The sequence below is a fragment of the Microcaecilia unicolor genome, chromosome 4 (assembly GCF_901765095.1).
Source record: "Microcaecilia unicolor chromosome 4, aMicUni1.1, whole genome shotgun sequence".
Classification (NCBI taxonomy): domain Eukaryota; kingdom Metazoa; phylum Chordata; class Amphibia; order Gymnophiona; family Siphonopidae; genus Microcaecilia; species Microcaecilia unicolor.
In genome coordinates, this window is record NC_044034.1 from 261,719,577 (window position 1) to 261,736,945 (window position 17,369).

The 17,369-nt window shown below is 41.0% G+C and overlaps 1 protein-coding gene across 7 annotated transcripts in view; it reads left to right on the top strand.

Moving 5' to 3' along the window:
• LIMS1 (LIM zinc finger domain containing 1) overlaps positions 1–17,083 on the top strand; it is a 209,452-nt gene extending 192,369 nt beyond the window's left edge. For 5 of the 7 annotated variants that reach the window (XM_030201468.1, XM_030201470.1, XM_030201469.1 and 2 more), the window contains 5 exons: positions 52–144; positions 5,802–5,850; positions 11,567–11,642; positions 11,831–12,023; positions 16,263–16,346. In XM_030201468.1, coding sequence (XP_030057328.1) covers positions 52–144; positions 5,802–5,850; positions 11,567–11,642; positions 11,831–11,978 — 366 coding nt within the window. In that variant the 3' untranslated portion in view covers positions 11,979–12,023; positions 16,263–16,346. Of the gene's footprint in view, positions 1–51; positions 145–5,801; positions 5,851–11,566; positions 11,643–11,830; positions 12,024–16,262 lie in introns of all 7 variants that reach the window. The other 2 variants (XM_030201467.1, XM_030201464.1) reach the window with 1 other exon arrangement.
• Positions 17,084–17,369: the final 286 nt, after the last annotated feature.

Below are 17,369 nucleotides of genomic sequence, written 5' to 3' on the forward strand. Positions count from 1 at the left end.
CTAGCTAAATACTCATGTAACCTCTAAATCTAACATCAATTCTTTCTGCAGCATTTTGTGTGTGCAAAGTGTGAAAAGCCATTTCTTGGCCATCGTCACTACGAGAGGAAAGGCTTGGCTTATTGTGAAACACATTACAATCAGGTAAGGTAACATTTCACTGTACATCACACTAATGTAGTCATTTGTCTTAACAAGATATTACTCATGCCAGAATTCTGCACAACTGCGCAGTGCAGAATTTGCCAGTTGCGCAGAATTTACTTTTTTCATGCAGAATCTTTATCGCGGTTCCTGTTCCCGCAGTGCAGTACAGTACCACGGAAACGGAGACTATGGTAAAGGCCAGGTGGCCGCCCCGAGCCTCAGTGGGCCCTCCCTGTGCCTTCCTTAACACGCCCTGGTGGTCTGTTTAGTGGCCTCTCTGGGAGCAGGAAAGAACCCTACATTTTCCTGCCCACTGCTACCACTCTTGCTGGTATCGCTGCTTCTTCAAAATGGCTACCGAGACTTCAAGCAGCAATCTTGCAAGACTGCAGCAGGAAGTCTCGGTGGCCATGTTGAAAAAGTGGTGGTACTGGGAAGAGCAGCGGCAGTGGACAGGAAAGAGTATGGTTCTTTCCTGCCCTAGGAGGTACTCCCGATATGTGCCTCTGCAGCTCCTTCCACACAGGACCGGTGACTGTGGGGATGGTGGGGGGGGGGGCTGGGAAAAGATGATTGGTATTTGTGTACATGGAAGGAGGAGGGGAGCTGTAAGGTGGGTGAAGTGTGGGTACAGGAGCAGGGAGGGCTGAAAAAAATAAACATGGATGGTATCTGTACAGGGAAGGGGGGGCTGTAAGATCGATGAAGTGTGGCTGCAGGGAGAGGGTGGATGTTTAAAAGAACTTGCAGAATTTCAAAATTTTTTTGCGCAGAATTTTGAACTTTTTGGTACAAAGTTCCATCAAGAGTAAGATATGTAATCAAGATAAATCTGAAAATTTAAGAATATTTTTCTGTGGAAAATTGACCTCTTGAAAAGGAGTGCTACAGTTGAAGAAATTAATATGATCTATCTTTATAAGTTAGTTTAACTTTTTTTTTAAATAATTGTTGACATGCAAATTATGGTGTATGTTTACAATGTTTGTTATGGCTGCATTAATAAAACATTTTTTTAAAGTTTTCTTTGTTTCCTTAAGCTTTTCGTTATTTCATTCTCGTTTTTGTGTGTATACGTCACTGAATAATAAATTTGAAATTTATCTACTAATAAATGTTTACACAAAGTGTTCAGAAAAAATGGGACACCCAACATTTTTGCAAATAATCCAGAAATGTCCTGCCTGAAATTACAGACATTTCTGAGTACCTTATTTTTTCAGCAGGATGGGCGCTCTAGCGCTTCAAGCTCACAAAACAGTTGAGCTCTTAATTAATGAAACCCCAGAATTCATTGAGCCAACAGGCCAGTGGCGTCAGACTTTGTGAAAATGTCAAGGTTGAAGGAGAACGCTTTGAACATCAATTATAAATTAACTAAGAAAAAAACCCATTATACTAATGTATTTTCAAAGGTCATACTAAATGTTTAAACAATTATAAAGTATTTTGAAACTATGTAAGGGGTCCCATTTTTAATGTATAATGAACCACTTCAATTAAACCCCCCAAAAATGCTGCGATTCTCACCCTCTTTACTGAAGACTTCTGCCACTCACTTCTTCCGCTCTGTTCCTCCTTCACTGACAGAAGTATGAAGGGCACGACACTGCTCAAATGAATAGAACGGACAGAAAGATTGTACTGAGTGCGGGACTGAGGTGGCATGTGCTTATGGTCCTCTTGGCAGCTCCCCCCCCCCCCCCCTTTCTTCCTGTAAGAAATCCAGAGGAATTTTTGAGGCTTTAAGATTGGAATTGCTTCAAATTGTGTCAGGAGAGGTTATTCTGGGGGGTGATTTTAACTGGGCTTTGACAGAGCTAGATCACTCCAAAGGTAAGAAGGGAGGCGGGCAGGCCAATACGGCTAAATTATTAAGATTGGCCAAGGAGCTGGATCTGATAGATGTTGGGAGGATGCAACATCCCGGGCAGCAGACCTATTCGTTCTACTCTCATGCGCAGCATACTTATACAAGGATAGATACACTCTGGGGCTCCCGCAAACTATGGGGAAGGGTTCAGGAATTGGGACCATTCATGCATCAGATCACGCCCCCATTTGGATTTCTTGGAAGGGGTTAGGGAGAGAAAGGGGGCACAGATTCTGGAGATTAAATGAATCTTTACTTGATACCATAGAGGCCTGTGGGGAAATTAAAACTGTGGTGCAGGATTACCTATCATATAATGATAATGGAGATGTCTCTGACGGGACCCTTTGGGATGCTCTGAAGGTGGTTGTGAGAGGGCACTTGATTAAGAAAGGTAGTCAATGGAAGAGAGAGAGTCAAAATCAGGAATTGAGAGTACGACAGAGGCTAGTCATTTTAGAAGTACAACATCAGGGAGGGCGGAATCCTGGCACCTGGGGGGAGCTGCAGGAATGCAGGGCTGAACTACTGCAAATACAAATGAGACAGATGGAGTATCACAGAAATCTAGTGAGGCAGAAGTTTTTTGAGTTCAGTAATAAAGCTGGAAGAATGTTAGCACGTAGCCTACGACAAAGGCGGGTAGGTAACACTATCACTAAATTGAAGGGGGCAGGTGATCAAATGGTATATCAGGATAAGGAGATTAGGGAGCGTTTTGCCCAATATTACTCAACCCTGTATACTAAGGCAATAAGCTCAAGCAAGGAGGGGATTCAAAAATACCTAAGCGGGTTAGGCCTACACAGACTTACAGAGCAGCAGAGGGAACATCAAGCCTATCATGATAGAGTTATCAAAGGCCTGAAAAGGGGGGAAGGCACTTGGGCTTGATGGGTATATTGCAAAATTCTATAAGATACTGGGGAAGGAATTAGGGCCACTATTAGTGAGGGTAGGGAATGAATGTTTTAAGTAAGAGTATGTATGAGGCGGGGATCTCGGTTCTTCCCAAACCAGGGCAAGATCCAACAATATGTGGTTCTTACAGGCCTATCTTACTAATAAATATTGATATTAAGATACTGGCTAAAGTAATGGCTGAGAGGATTAATATTTTCCTACCTCAGTTGATTCATAAAGATCAAGCTGGTTTTATACCTAAGAGGCAGGTAGCTGACAACATCAGGAGAACTCTAAATATCATTTGGGAGGCTCAGCGGCAGGAGGAGGCCTTTGTGCTTTTAACAACGGACGCAGAAAAGGCCTTCGAACGGGTGGAGTGGCAGTATCTGTGGGAGGTATTAGAGGCCATGGGGTTTGGCCCAGGGGTGTTAACTTGGCTTCAGGGATTATGTGCAGCTCTGGTGGCACGGATAAAAGTGAATGGTGGATATTCGGAACAGGTGCAGATACAAAGAGGTACCCGGCAGGGTTGTGCCCTGTCTTCCCTGCTTTTTGCCATAGCAATTGAGCCTCTAGCACAGAAGATTAGGGAAACAGCCCAAGTACAGGGTCTCCATATAGGAGCAAGGGAACATAAAATAGCTTTGTTCGCGGGTGACATTCTTTTCTATGTCAGCCATCCTGAAGAGACTTTAACCTACATCTGCACTGAGTTACAAGTTTTTGGAGAAATGTCCGGATTTAAAGTCAATTATGATAAATCTGAAATTTTGAGTATAACAGGGTCCGCTTGTAATTTAGAAACGGTGCTGCGCAATTTTTCTTTCAGGCCTGCTAGGGATAGTTTTAAATATTTGGGAGTTTGGCTACTGCGGGATTTAGCACAACTATATGGATTAAATTATGCCCCCCTATTTAGGGAACTGCACAAAGATATGAGTAGGTGGAAGAATGGTCTGTTATCCTGGTGGGGCAGGATAGCGGTGGTTAAGATGAACCTGATCCCGCGGATGTTATTCCTCTTTCAAACACTGCCAGTGGAAGTCCCTCCAGCGGCTCTGCATAAATTGCAATCAGAAATTTCCCGGTTTGCATGGGGGGGAAGGCGGGCGAGAATTTCGAAAAGTTATGTGGGGGAGTGTGAAGAAAGGGGGGAGAGGGCTACCCAATATAACATGGTACTATCAGGCAGCACAGCTAAAGCAGGTGGCGGAATGGAGCAAAGGAGGCAGATCGCCTGTGGCGACCTTAGAGCAAAACTTGGCGCCATGGTGCTGTCTGGAGAAAGGAGTGTGGGGGTCTGAACTGATGTACTCTCTACACATCAGAGGAATATTAGCCCTTTTATAGCACACTTGCAACGTACATGGGATCTATTAAAAGGCAAATTTAGGAAGGGGGTGAAAACCTCTACCCTGGCTTATAGTACCCATGAAGCTGAGTTTCCTGCAGGACGAGGGGGGGGGGGTATTTAGGGAATGGAATCGGAAAGGCCTGTGGAGATTCCGGGATCTTATGTCCGAAGGGGTATTAAGAGAGTTTGTAACTTTACAGAGGAAGTTTGACTTGCCAGATTCGGATTATTATGCATACATGCAGGTCAGGCATTATATGAGGGGGCAGGGGTGGTTACAATCTGATCCGAGAGAACGGGAGACATTGGAAAACATATGGGAAACTCTGGAAGGAGGGAGGAGAGGTGTTTCCAGATTATACAAGTACATCAGGGGAGACAAAATGCACAAATTACCCTATATGACAGCATGGGAGCGAGATTTACATATTGAAATGAGTGTGAAAGAATGGGAGCGGGTATGTCTGGAGGTGAAAAAGGCATCTGTATGTGTGTTAATTAAAGAAAATGCTTACAAACTTTTAAGCAGATGGTATTACACTCCAGACAGGTTAAAACGAATGTACCCTACGGTATCGGATCAATGCTGGCGGTGGGTGTGAAGCAGAATTGGGAAATTTTTTACATGTATGGTGGGCATGTTCACTTATACAATCTTTTTGGGTGGATGTTGCTATGCATTTGACAAGCATCCTGGACACTCAGTTCCCGGCGGAACCGAAATGGTGTTTGTTAGGGTGGGGAAATAAAAGGGGCCAGAAATGGCAAAAGCGGCTTAAGACTGGTGCTGGCAGCCACAAAGTTGGAGATTGTGGCCCATTGGAAACAGAGAATAGGTCCCACTATCATAGACTGGAAATTGAGAATCGAGAATTGTGGGACTTGAGCAGCTGACTGATAGGAGATTGGGCAGATATAAGCCTGATGCAAAAGACTAGAGCGACTATGGACTAGTGTTGAGGACATTCAGGGGATTCAGCCATGATGGTGAGGGGTTTGGATTGGGAGGAAGGGGGGGGTGGGGAGGGAGAAAATTATCAAAAACTGGGGATTGAAGTTCAGTTGGTATTTGTTTGTTTGGTGAAATTGAACAGTCTGTTGGCTGCATTGACAAATACTGTATTACTTATGTTGTGGTTAATAAAAACATTTTTAAAAAATTCAGAGGAAGAGGGGGATAGGGCTGTCACACAGACTGTTAGCATGTGCAACCATGTTTCCAGGTCTTTTATCAGAGCAGCACCTTGCACGTCCAAGAATATTGCTTGGTTTGAGCTTGCTGGTGGTATTCTTGAGTTGTTCATCCACAAAACACAAGTTCTTCTATTTTTTTTTTGTGGGCGAAGGGAGGTGTATTGGATTGATTAAAGCTGTAATATTTGTAATAACATGGATTGAAATCTTTGATTCTTTCAAAACAAAGTGCTTTGATGGAGCTGCTTTATTATAATATCTAGATTACATCTAGATTATATCTAAAGATATCTTTTTTTTTTTTTTCAAAACCTTTTGTCTTGCCAGTTATTTGGTGATGTTTGTTTCCACTGTAACCATGTAATTGAAGGTGATGGTAAGTATATTTCTATTTACTTTTTCTTATTACAATTACCTAGCAGAAGCAATTTAGGAAAAGACTGTCACTGCTATGCTCTTGGAAATTTGAGGAAATCAGCTACAGGTCTTACAAAATTGCTGCATAAAATAAATGAGGAAACAAAAAGCCTCATTTCTTCTCTCATATATGAAGAATGGGATTATTTATATTTAATTAACCAACCATAAAAATCTAGGTTTAGTCAAAAGTCTAGTTTTGTGCCTGACCTTTCTTTCTGAGACTTAGCTGAAATTAGGGGCAGAGGCAGCTGAAATTAGTGGCAGAGGCAGGTATTAATCTCCACTTTCTTGATGTTTTCCAGCAATTATAGCTCATTCCTGTTGAGTGACTCAAGTCATAGCCATGTGAACAGGGGTTGCACATTGGGAACTTCTCTTCTACTTGTTGATGCTCAGTAAAAGAAACAATGATTCCTTTACATCCATCTAGGTTATTCCAGAAGATGCGGGTTATGCCCGTTGACCAGCAAGTGGAGATACAGTACAGAATTGACCTTATATTGCCAGTGTACTGCTCCAATAGTTCAGTGTTATCTCCAGCAGGTGGATGTGGATGTGCTCCACAGCTCCTGGAATTCTCTTCAGGCTAGCTTCTGTACCACAGTTTCTGCTGGCTCCCAGTTGAGAAAGGGGGTATTGTGGGTGGCTGGAGGTGCTGGGTCCCTCCTTTACTTCTTTTCTCTTCATTCTCCTCCTCAGACATTTGTCATCCTTCCTTGAAACAAAAAAAAAAAAGGAAAAAAAAAAGAGTTGAGCATTTTCAACAGAGGGAGCAGAGTGCTTGTCCTGTGTAGCCTGAAAATGCAGTTTGACGTGCAGCCTGAGCGAGTGTAAGCAGGGTGGTCTGACTGACTTTCTATTTCTTTGATTCTTCTTGCATTTTTGCCATGTTTTACTTCTGTTTTTTCCTGCCTGTCCATCTTCTAACTGGCTTGGCTCAGTTTTCTGTTCAGGATTCGTTTTGGTTGCGTCAGAGTTAGGGGGAGGGATCTCTCCTTATGGTGGCTCCTGCAGAGGCAATCAAATGGTGCTCCTGCTGTGGAGTGCAATCACTTCTTTCATTTGGTCAGTGTGCTTTGTGTAAGTCTCCATCAGCCTCTCTTAGTGCCGACCCAGGGGACAGCACCTTGGTTTCTACAGGAGTCTCCTCCAGTTCTGCTTCTGAGCAAGCTCCTTCTCTTCAGCACAGCTGCAATCTTGTTGCTGATTTCACAGCAGCAGTGACCATTTTGAATTTGCAGAGCAGGCTCCACGTTGTCAAATCAGTCAATCCCTGGGATTCCTATTGTTTCAGAACCTCTTTCTCAGAGATCTATAGATGTTACTTCCACATTTTCTCCAGACTTTGATCTTTTAGTGCATTAGGCATATTTGATGAAGATAGGCCAAATGGTTGAAGGCAGTTCTCCTTCTGTACCTTTAGAACACCCAGCACCTAAGAGTAGGCTATATGATCTTATCTGCTGTCAGTTTCTCTGTTTGTGTCAGGCCTAGGGTGGGGAGGAGCCAGGCCTTTATGATGGGAGAAATTCTACACAAAATTAAAAATAAAGCATGCAGAATACCCCAGGTGTAAAAGGTACAGATAAGCCTAAGGCAAGGATTCTCAAACCAGTCCTCAGGACACACCCAGCCAGTCTGGTTTTTCAAGATATCCACAATAAATATATATATGAGAGGTTTACAAATAAAACCAGTTTAAATAGCTAAGCAATATATAAGCTTAATAAAATTATTTTGTAAGTGGGAAGAACCCTCAAACATAACTTACACCCAAAAGCTGGTCCTTGTATTGAGGTGACCATGTGAGTTATCTTTTCATCAGGTCTTCCCGTGGCACTAAATGATGTGAAAGTGCCTTTGTGCTCACTTGTGTTCACTTCTATTAAATGTGTGCCAGTTGAAATGGAGCTGTCTGTTCCAGCCCTTGCTGGAACTTTGGAAGGATCTAGAGGGGTTATGGGGAGCTTTGTTATTTCTGTTACCCATTCAAGGTAATGCAACTTTTGCTCCTGGATTGGACAGCCTGATTTTCTAAAGTGGGAAAGAGCTGGTTTCACAGTTGTAGAACATTTTTTACAGGATGCAAGCACATTAAAATCTTTTCAAGATCTTCTACAACATTTGCAGGCTTGTCGGAGTGCTCAATTTGCATACTGTCAATGATCACATTATATAAACTCCTCAGTTTTAATAATCTACAGTGCCCTGTTGGAATTAAACTTAGGGATTTTTTTTTTTTCAAACAGACCCAGACAACAAAGTGACTATCTCTGGCTTGCATAAATCTTTCCAGAACTTAGAAACTTGGAAAAAGTATGGTTTAGGACTACTAAATTTTATGAAACTAGTTAGACATTCCTCAGGTGGCACACAAGGCTGATTATTGTACATGTCAATATAGAATACTTCATAGAGCCTGATACGTATTAAGTGTGGGAAAAGTGAAGATACATTTTTCCATGCTTTCTGGGCTGCCCCAAAATAAGGGTTTTCTGGGAGGAGGTTATCATTTAAATAGTCAGTCCCTTAACATCATGATTACAGGGCACTTTTGAAATTTTAATTTTGGCCTGTGCAGGGGACCTAGGGGTCAAAAACAAGGTGTATATGAGCATCTTAGTGGGGGGGGGGGGGGGGGGGAATGTATTCTTCAACAGTGGATTCACTCTGAAGCCCCTTCATATTGGCAATGGAGGACCCAGTTGCATACTTTTAGCTGTTCGAAACTCCTATATTAAGCCCCTTAATCCGAGAAGGATTTTGAATAGGATGCAATTATGATTCCTCTGTTAAGCTTAGGGGCTTGGGTTCACATCCCTTTCATTTTAAGTTAATTCAACAAACAGAGTAGGTGGAGGGGTGGGGTGGTAAGAGCTAGAAGGGGATACTTGGTATTAGAGGGGGAGAAGGCTATAAGAAACAAAGCCTCTCTCCTAAGCTATTGGTCACATATAGCAGTTCACAGAAGTTAATACTATTCTGTCATGAAATGCCTAGCCACCCGACTGGGGTTACCCCACGGCCACTTAGAGGATTTATCCCCAGCACAGCTCGGGTCCGCCAGCATCTGCACCCTCCTCCCACCAACTCGGTCACAATCACCTCTGGGCGAGTATCCTGCTCTACAATTATCCCCAGTGATTTCTAGGTTACTGGAGACACTCCCAGTGCTCCCACAGTTCCTAGAAAGCACCCACAGACCCAACACACAAACTATCAGGATTCTTTGTCAGTCCAAACAGGGTGAACAAATCTTAAAAGATATTGAACAGTAGAACAAAATAGTGCAATTGGCAAACAATAACAGGTAACTGAAATATGGATCAATTATAATGCTAACTAGCATACTTCCTAGAAAGTACCTGGGGAGATCAGGGCATATATCTATTCACAGAGCTTCATCAAAGAGATCTCTCTCTCCTTCTCCTGGGCTGAAACTAAACTCAAAACCAGTAAAGTCCAAATGAGATGAGCTCCTGGGTCAATCAGAGCCCAGTCAACAAGATTTCAAATATATACTGCTTCTTGCTTCCTGTTTGTGTCAAACTATAGAAAAAACACTAAGGGGGTCCTTTACTAAAGCTTAGCTCGAGTTCTGTGCAGCATGGGCCATAGGAATAAAATGGGCCCTGCTGCAGATAACTCGAGCTAAGCTTTAGTAAAAGACCCCCTCGGTTCTCTGTAACAGCTTTATAGCAAAGAAACACCACCTGCTGGCCAAATAGGAGAAATACACTTCAGAACATAATCTGTGCAGGAAAATATCCACTACATTTTACAGGCTTTTAAAACACACTGTTTCTTCACATGTTCACATTAAGTTTTATTTTGATTGAACCTTTTTATTATCTTCGTTATATTTGGCCATTAATACTGTACATTAATAAAAAGATTTCAGATAAATGTGTGCGAAACTTAGTCCTATACTCAAAATAAAGCACCATAAACTTATGCATGATTAATAGTGTCACTTATCTGTCTTAAACCAGTGTCTGTCAATATGAACCAAAGTAATACACTGCACCTGGAAGCTGTTCAGATCTTTGGCAAAAAAAAAAGTCCTCCTTGATCCTCTTCTTAACTCACTGGGCTTTTTATATAAAAATGCATTCTTACTTACACTCTTGTCTCTCTTCATATCGCCCTACTTGGACTCTTCGATCCTCACAGTGTAACTGACAGTTCTCTCTCATAGATGCCTATGGTTAGATTCCTCGCATCACACAGCAATTGCATGTCCTTTGCTCTGGAACTGTTCCACATGAAGTTATAGTGGAAGTTTCCTATCGGAAATATATAGTAAGATGGCACTGAAAACTTGGTTATTCAAGCAAGCTTTTAATCTGAAATGATTGTATATGATAATCTTAAGGTGGGTAAAGGTGACTGTGAAAGGTAGAAGGATGCTTGGGTGTTTAGGGACAGGAATGGTCAGTATGAAAAAGTAGGTGATGATGCCCCTGTATAAGACTCTGGTGACACCTCTTTAGAATATTGTGAACAATTCTGGAGACTGCGTCTTCAAGAAGATGGAGATGATCCAGAGGGCAGCTAATAAAATGGAGCTTGGTCTTAGTCATAAAGCGTATGGGGACAGAAAAGATCTCAATATGTATACTTTGGAAGAAAGGAGGGAGAGGGGAGATATGATGGAGATGTTTCAATAGTTATGTGACATAAATGCACAGGCAGCAAGTTTTTCAATTGAAAGGAAGCTCTGGAATGAGGGGGCACAGGATGAAGGTGAAAGAGAATAGCCTCAGACGTAACCTGAAGAAATACTACTTCACGGAAAGGGTGGTGAACTAATGAAATGGCCTCCCAGAGGAGATGGTGGAGAGAGACAAAAAAAACGTGTCAGAATTCAAAAAAAGCTTGAGACAAGTACATAGGATCTATAAGGGAGAGAAAAGGAAAGTAGATGGTATGGAGGGGCAGACTGTATAGGCTATATGGTCTTTATGTACCTTCATTTTTCTACAAGTCGTGGGTTTGGGCCTGTGGTTCAGTTTCCATAAAATAGATTTGGTGTTTTGTTTCTCAAAATTTTTTTTTTTTTATATATATAGATATTTTAAATTTAGACAATAACTTCCTTACATGTTCCGTTTGTATCACTCCAGTCTGATTTGAATTTTATTGTGCTACTCAACCTCCCTATTGTATTAATGGCAATCAGGGGGTCAGCCTGGTTACTTGGTATTTCACAAAAGACTGAAAACTTTCCTCTTTGAGAGATTTCTACCCCATTGATGGAGTGTGTTAGATTGTAACTGGCCATCAATGGTTTGTTATTTACTTTTTATTTGTATCTTTATTTGTGCTACCCAGTTCGTATTTGATATTTTGTTTATGGTATTGTAACCCTTGTCTGTTTTATTTATTATAAGCCGTATTGAACACGAGTACATTCAGGGTAATGTGGGGTATAAATGTCTAAATAAATACAATAAATATTATATCAATTCTGTTAATCACTTTGATGTTCCTTTGAAAGGTGGTATAAAAATACATGGAAAAAAAATAAAATTAATATTTTTTTGTACACTGAACAGACATTATTTGTAATCTTTTTTTGTGAAAAGCAAAAGGGTTTCAAGGTACATGGTATTTTTACTGAAAGCTAGGTGGTATTCATAACCTTTTTTTTTTTTTTTTTTTGGCAACAGTTGTTTCTGCTCTGAACAAGGCCTGGTGTGTGAACTGTTTTGCTTGTTCCACTTGCAACACTAAATTAACGCTCAAGTAAGTGTTTAAGGATAAAGTAATTTTTGCATGCTTACAGAGACCACTGTACCACCAGAGATGCATAGCTCTGGGCAAATATGAAGGCAGAATTTGACTTATGGGTTGATTGTTGCTGTCTTTCAGTTGACATTCCTTCTTAACTCTCTGCTCTTCTTTCCTACATTCCTTGCTGCCACACGCAAAAGGGACAAATTTGTTGAAATTGATCTAAAACCCGTCTGTAGACACTGCTATGAGCAGATACCTGAAGAATTTAAGCGTCGACTTGCCAAGCGTGAGAGAGAAGCAAAAGACAAAGATAAGCAGAAAAAGAAAAAGCCGATCTGTTTGTAAACTTTCCTTTTCTTTCTGCATTCACCTCTTCTACCACTTGCTTTGGTTAGTCCATAAAGAATGCACTATTTTATTTGGCATGTGTGTGTCTAATCAGGTGTTGAATACCAGCAAATTACAATGTGGTTTGGAGTTCTAAGAAGTTAAAAAATAAACATTAACCTATCCTAGAAAATATTTTTGATTTTGTGTAACACTGAAACCAGTATATTGAATAGATTTCTTTCATTTCAGTTTTATCTGTTTTAAGGATATCGGCTAGCATAAATCTTAGCGATTGAGATCATATCTAGCATGTCCTATCTTGGGACATTTTCAGTCATTGTATTCACAAAACTAACCCTTTTTCAGACATTTTACAGAAGGTTCTGTTGGGGTGTAAAAGTTCTTATATCCCACATGCTCTCTGATTCTAGGCAGTTCACAGCAAAAACATACATAATATAAACACAAGTATAAAACTATATAAAAGCATATCAACATACTAATAAAAATTCAATGTCTCCTCATCTGAGTTCTGATGTTTTCTTTGCTGGTATGCAATATAGCCTGCTGAAAAAAAAAGGTGACTATAACATCTATACAAATTGTTGGTAAGCCCAATTGTGACACTTCTCTAGGATGATACAGAGGTTGGGTAATCCCAGAGGTGGTCTGTTACAGTGATGTGGAACATATATCATAAACTTTGTAAACTGTGAGTTAACGACCTGGGTCATGTATGCTACAGGAGAGGGGGCTTACCAAAGGCAATTTTCAAAATGATTTAATTAGCTGCTTGAAAATTGCCCATTCTGTATGCAGATAGAAATACAAACACACAACACACGTATTTTTGCCCACATTTGGGGTTGGGGTCCCCAGAAAAGAGAGAGGGCAGGGATTGCAATGGTGCACTAAAGCTGAAGTTAACATAGGGTCTGCAGTATTGCAGGAGGTGAAGAAGATGGGCAGGTTAGATGGATTTGGAAGTCTCTTCCATCATATAGGTTCCTAATTTCAGTTTGCTGTCCACCTCTCGTCAGTCACCACACTTTCACATTTATCACAAAATGTGATGTGTGCTGTATCTGAGTATAGTATAAAGTACAGAAATATGCAAAGCAAGTCAATTCTCTCTTCAAAATAAAAATTGAAACCCTAGGGAGATTATAGTATTTCCTGATGTCAATGAGAACTTTGAAATATGCCCTGTAATTGGCTAGTAGTAGTAACCATTTGCAAATTTATATACAAAAAAAGGAAACCAGGCATTGTGAGACACAAGCTTGGGGCCTGAGAAAACAAATTTCCAAGCCAAGTTTTTTTTTTTTTTAACCTTCTAGCAGATCACATCAGTTAGCTTTCTTCTGACAATCTTCTCCTTTTACATTACTTGCTCTTTGCTATCTCTACAGCAATTATTTTTATCAAGCCTTGCTCTTTACATTAGCACAGCAAAACTCCTTAGTACCAGCAGGTTTGTAATGGCTCACAGGGTGTACCTTTTTAGGCTTACCTGATTGAGAATTCCGTCGTTGCAAAGTGTGGTGGAAAATTTCCACTTTCCCAGAATCCTAGAAAATCTCCTTCCTAGGCTGTTATTTGCATGTGTAATAAGCACATTCCTAGAGCTGTGTTGTGATTTCTGCTGATGCCTTGTATTGCTTAGTCGTAGATTTATTCATGGGAGATATTCTATACAATATTTTTGAAAATTCTGCACACAATATTTAAAAATTTTGCATACATTGTAAATTTTGTAGTGCAAAATTCCCCCTCATAAGGCCAGACATCTCCCCCCTGTCAATTCTCTCTTGCTCCAGCCATGATTCTCTGTCTCCCTCCATCTCCCAGAAAGACCTCCAATCCTGTTGGGGTTTCCCCAATGCATATATTCTTCCCTCACATCTCATCCACCCAGGTATATACCTTACCCCTCTGTCTTTCTCCCTTCAACACATACTGCTCCCTTGCCTTACCTCCCCTTCACGTACATACCCCAGCCTCTCCTTTCTGCCCTCCCCCCACCATATACTCCCACTTCTAGTTTTTCCCTCAATACACATCTAGCTTTCTGTAGAAATCCCAAGCCTACTCCAGCAACCCCTCAACCCCACCTATGTTGTACTCTTCCCCCAGCTTTTACAGTATTGCTCCTGCAACCCCCCTACCCTGTGTTACACTACTTCAGTTTGTCCCGGCAAACTGCTCCGCAACTTGCTCCCGCAACCTTCATCCTCATGGCACTCTTCCCCTAGCTTGCACCAGTGACCACCTAATGCCTTGACACATGCTTATAGCTTCATCCAGCAAACCACCCGTCCCATAGCACGCGCACACCCAACTTGACTCCAGTGACCCCCCCCCCCTTTGCTCCAGCGACTCCTACCCTCATGAACACCACAGCCAATTCTCTCCGGCAACATCTATCTCCCTTCCTCATGGCGTATACCCCCTACATCACTCCAGTGACTTCTACCCCTGCAGCACACCTCAGCCAGCTTGCTCTAGTTGAGTCATCCCCCCCCCCCCCCCCCCCCCCCCCCCGTCCCTACATCTGTCTGCTGGTCTTTTCTCTGTGCTCTGATCACGGTACCAAGAGGAGGAAGTAAGTGACTGTGGATCAGCCCATGTCCCATTTGAACTGTATGGGCCTCCATACAGCCCTGCAGTTCAGAAAAACATTTGGACCTAGGACAGAGGAGGACACAACCTGATGTACAGCTGCTTACCACCTCCTCTTGTTGCCTCAATATCTACAGGGAAGGGAGGAAGGATAGAAGAGAGCTGCCAACAGTTGTGCAGAACTCTGTCCAGCAAATGCAAGATTTCGGCACAGGTGGGGAATTCTGTGCAAATTCTGTATTGCACAGAATTCCTCCAGGATTTCTGGAAGCAACATGATGATTTTAACCCTTTTGAGGACTTGGCCATATTCTGCAGGGTACCTCCACCTTGTCACAGCATTATTGCTAGTAGTTTCACTAAGCTCAGTGAACTATTTTTGTGTTTCTATTCATAAGTTTTCAAATTGTTTACCAAAAAAAATGGCTTACTATAAACTAAGATAGATATTTATAATATCCCTCATAAAAGGAGAAATAGCACAGTAGCTAGAATTCTGTACAGTTCAGGAGACATGCTGTGTGATGTGAGTTTCACTTGCCTCTTGTCATCAACTGTGTTTAACATCTGGTAAGTCAGGTATGTCCCTATGCCTCCATGACCCAATTAAAAAGTCTAGGGATTTCATGTTTATGACTTCTAGTCAAGAAATTAAATTTATTTTTTAGTAGAAATATGTCTCCTGTAATTTTATATTCCTATTGTTTCCTTGTAAAATACGGGCACTAATTTGTATCTAGAATTTTATGACTTAACATTATTCTGTGTGAATTCAATGGACCATAGGGGGGTTATCTACAATGACACACATATATATGGTATGTATGTTGGGTGGCTGTAGTCGGTTTTAAAAATGAGATAATAGGGGTGGTTTAATGACAACAGTCGTAGTGCTACATGCTTCCATGCACTAGATCTGGTTTCAGTGACAGTCTGGCATATGGTTGTCTGGGTGGTTGCTCTAATGCAGCATCTGTAGGCCATATTGAGCATATTCATGTATCAAGGTCTGGAGAAAGTTGTGGCCTATGGCCCCAGACAAGGGTGGTTGTTGCAATAGCTGAGCTAGATGCAACTCCAAAATGGTGAGACTGCAGAGTTGTGTATGAAGGCATTTGGTGCAATATCCCAGTGCAAATTGTTTCAAAATAACTGGAAATGCAAAAAAATAGGAGCAGAGTACTAGACAAATGTCTAGACACAGCCCCTGGCCCCCTAACTGTCCTCTTAGGAATACTGAAACATTGTATAGTGATCTTTCATTGAAGAAGGGATAAGGCAATGTCATCAGCCATTTAGATTGTTGCTTTGTAGTCGCTGGCTAGTACTGCATAAAATATATAAATTATGGGTTTCAAACACTAACTGCATGCAAATCAGAAAGAAATCTGGTTGTTTACTAACACCCCCCCTTTTCACAATGCCTTGCGTTAATGCTGACACAGTCCATTCACTTTGTAATTAAGAGGGGGGGGTAAATTCAATGTATTTATATAAAATGAGTATATTTGATAAGCTAGTAAGTGCCCCCCCTCCGATTTTCTTGAATATCAGATTGGCTAAGAATTTTTTTTAAGCACTCAAGATGCTTAGGCCATTGTATGTATTTTCCATAAAACACCAAGGAGAAGTCTTTTTAATCGATTCCTTATTTGCTTACTATTTGTCATATTTTAGAAACAAGTTTGTGGAATTTGACATGAAACCAGTCTGTAAAAAGTGCTATGAGAAGTTCCCCCTGGAATTGAAGAAAAGACTGAAAAAACTGGCCGAAACCTTAGGAAGAAAATAACCAATAGTCTCCTCTCTTTGAATTGGACAACAAGACAAAATGTTACAGCTGTGTAAAGGCAGAAAAGCATGAGATTAAATTTGTTGATGCTAAAATCTGCACTAACATGATAAACAGAAAATAATTTCTTTTGATAGACATTGGTTAATAGTTTTATGCTGGAGTTATTTCTCCTACATAGTCTGCAAAAGATACATTTATATTTTATTACATCAGGTACTGTAAAACAAACTAGTTATGCTTTAGTAAATTGTTACAAATGTGCATTCTTGGTTCTAGAGCTGTAATTTGTATGTTATATCTATATCGAGATATTATGTGGATTATAAACAACAGAAGATGCAAAGGATGCTAAAATGCTTTACACAAAATACAGCAAGTTCATAGCTTCACTTTTTAGTAGTAATCTTCTATATTTAACTTCCAAATTACACATGTTTTGAATAGGGTCACAAAGACTGCTTAGTGGTAATGTTAACTATTGACATGCAGGAGATCTGAGTGCGATTCCCAGACCTGTCTTCATCTTCTTGGGCCAACCAGAACTGGGGATTTTGCAGAGACAATATTTATTGTCTTTGGGTATGGAGAGTTGCAGTGGCAGTATCTGTAGGCCAGACTCAGGTATATGAAAACCAGCTTCTGAAGGAGTCATGGGGTAAAGACAGATGCCGTGATGGCTGTTTTATGAGGGTGCACAGTTAAATAAAAAATAAACGGAGGAAAATGGGTCATTAAAAAGAAATGCTCATAGCCCCGAAGAAGAAACTGCCAGGCAGCCCAAAAGCTAAACCAAAAATAGTGTTCAGGCAAACGTTTCACAGCCATTGCAAGGCTAGTGCCTTCAGATACTTCACATAAGCAGCAGATACAAATCAGTGTTAAATAGGAAACCTGGAATACATTTCACAATAACAAGAAAAGAAAAAATGGGAAATACTTATGTCATATATTCTACTGAGTAATTAGTTATGTCTGTGCATGTTCTCACA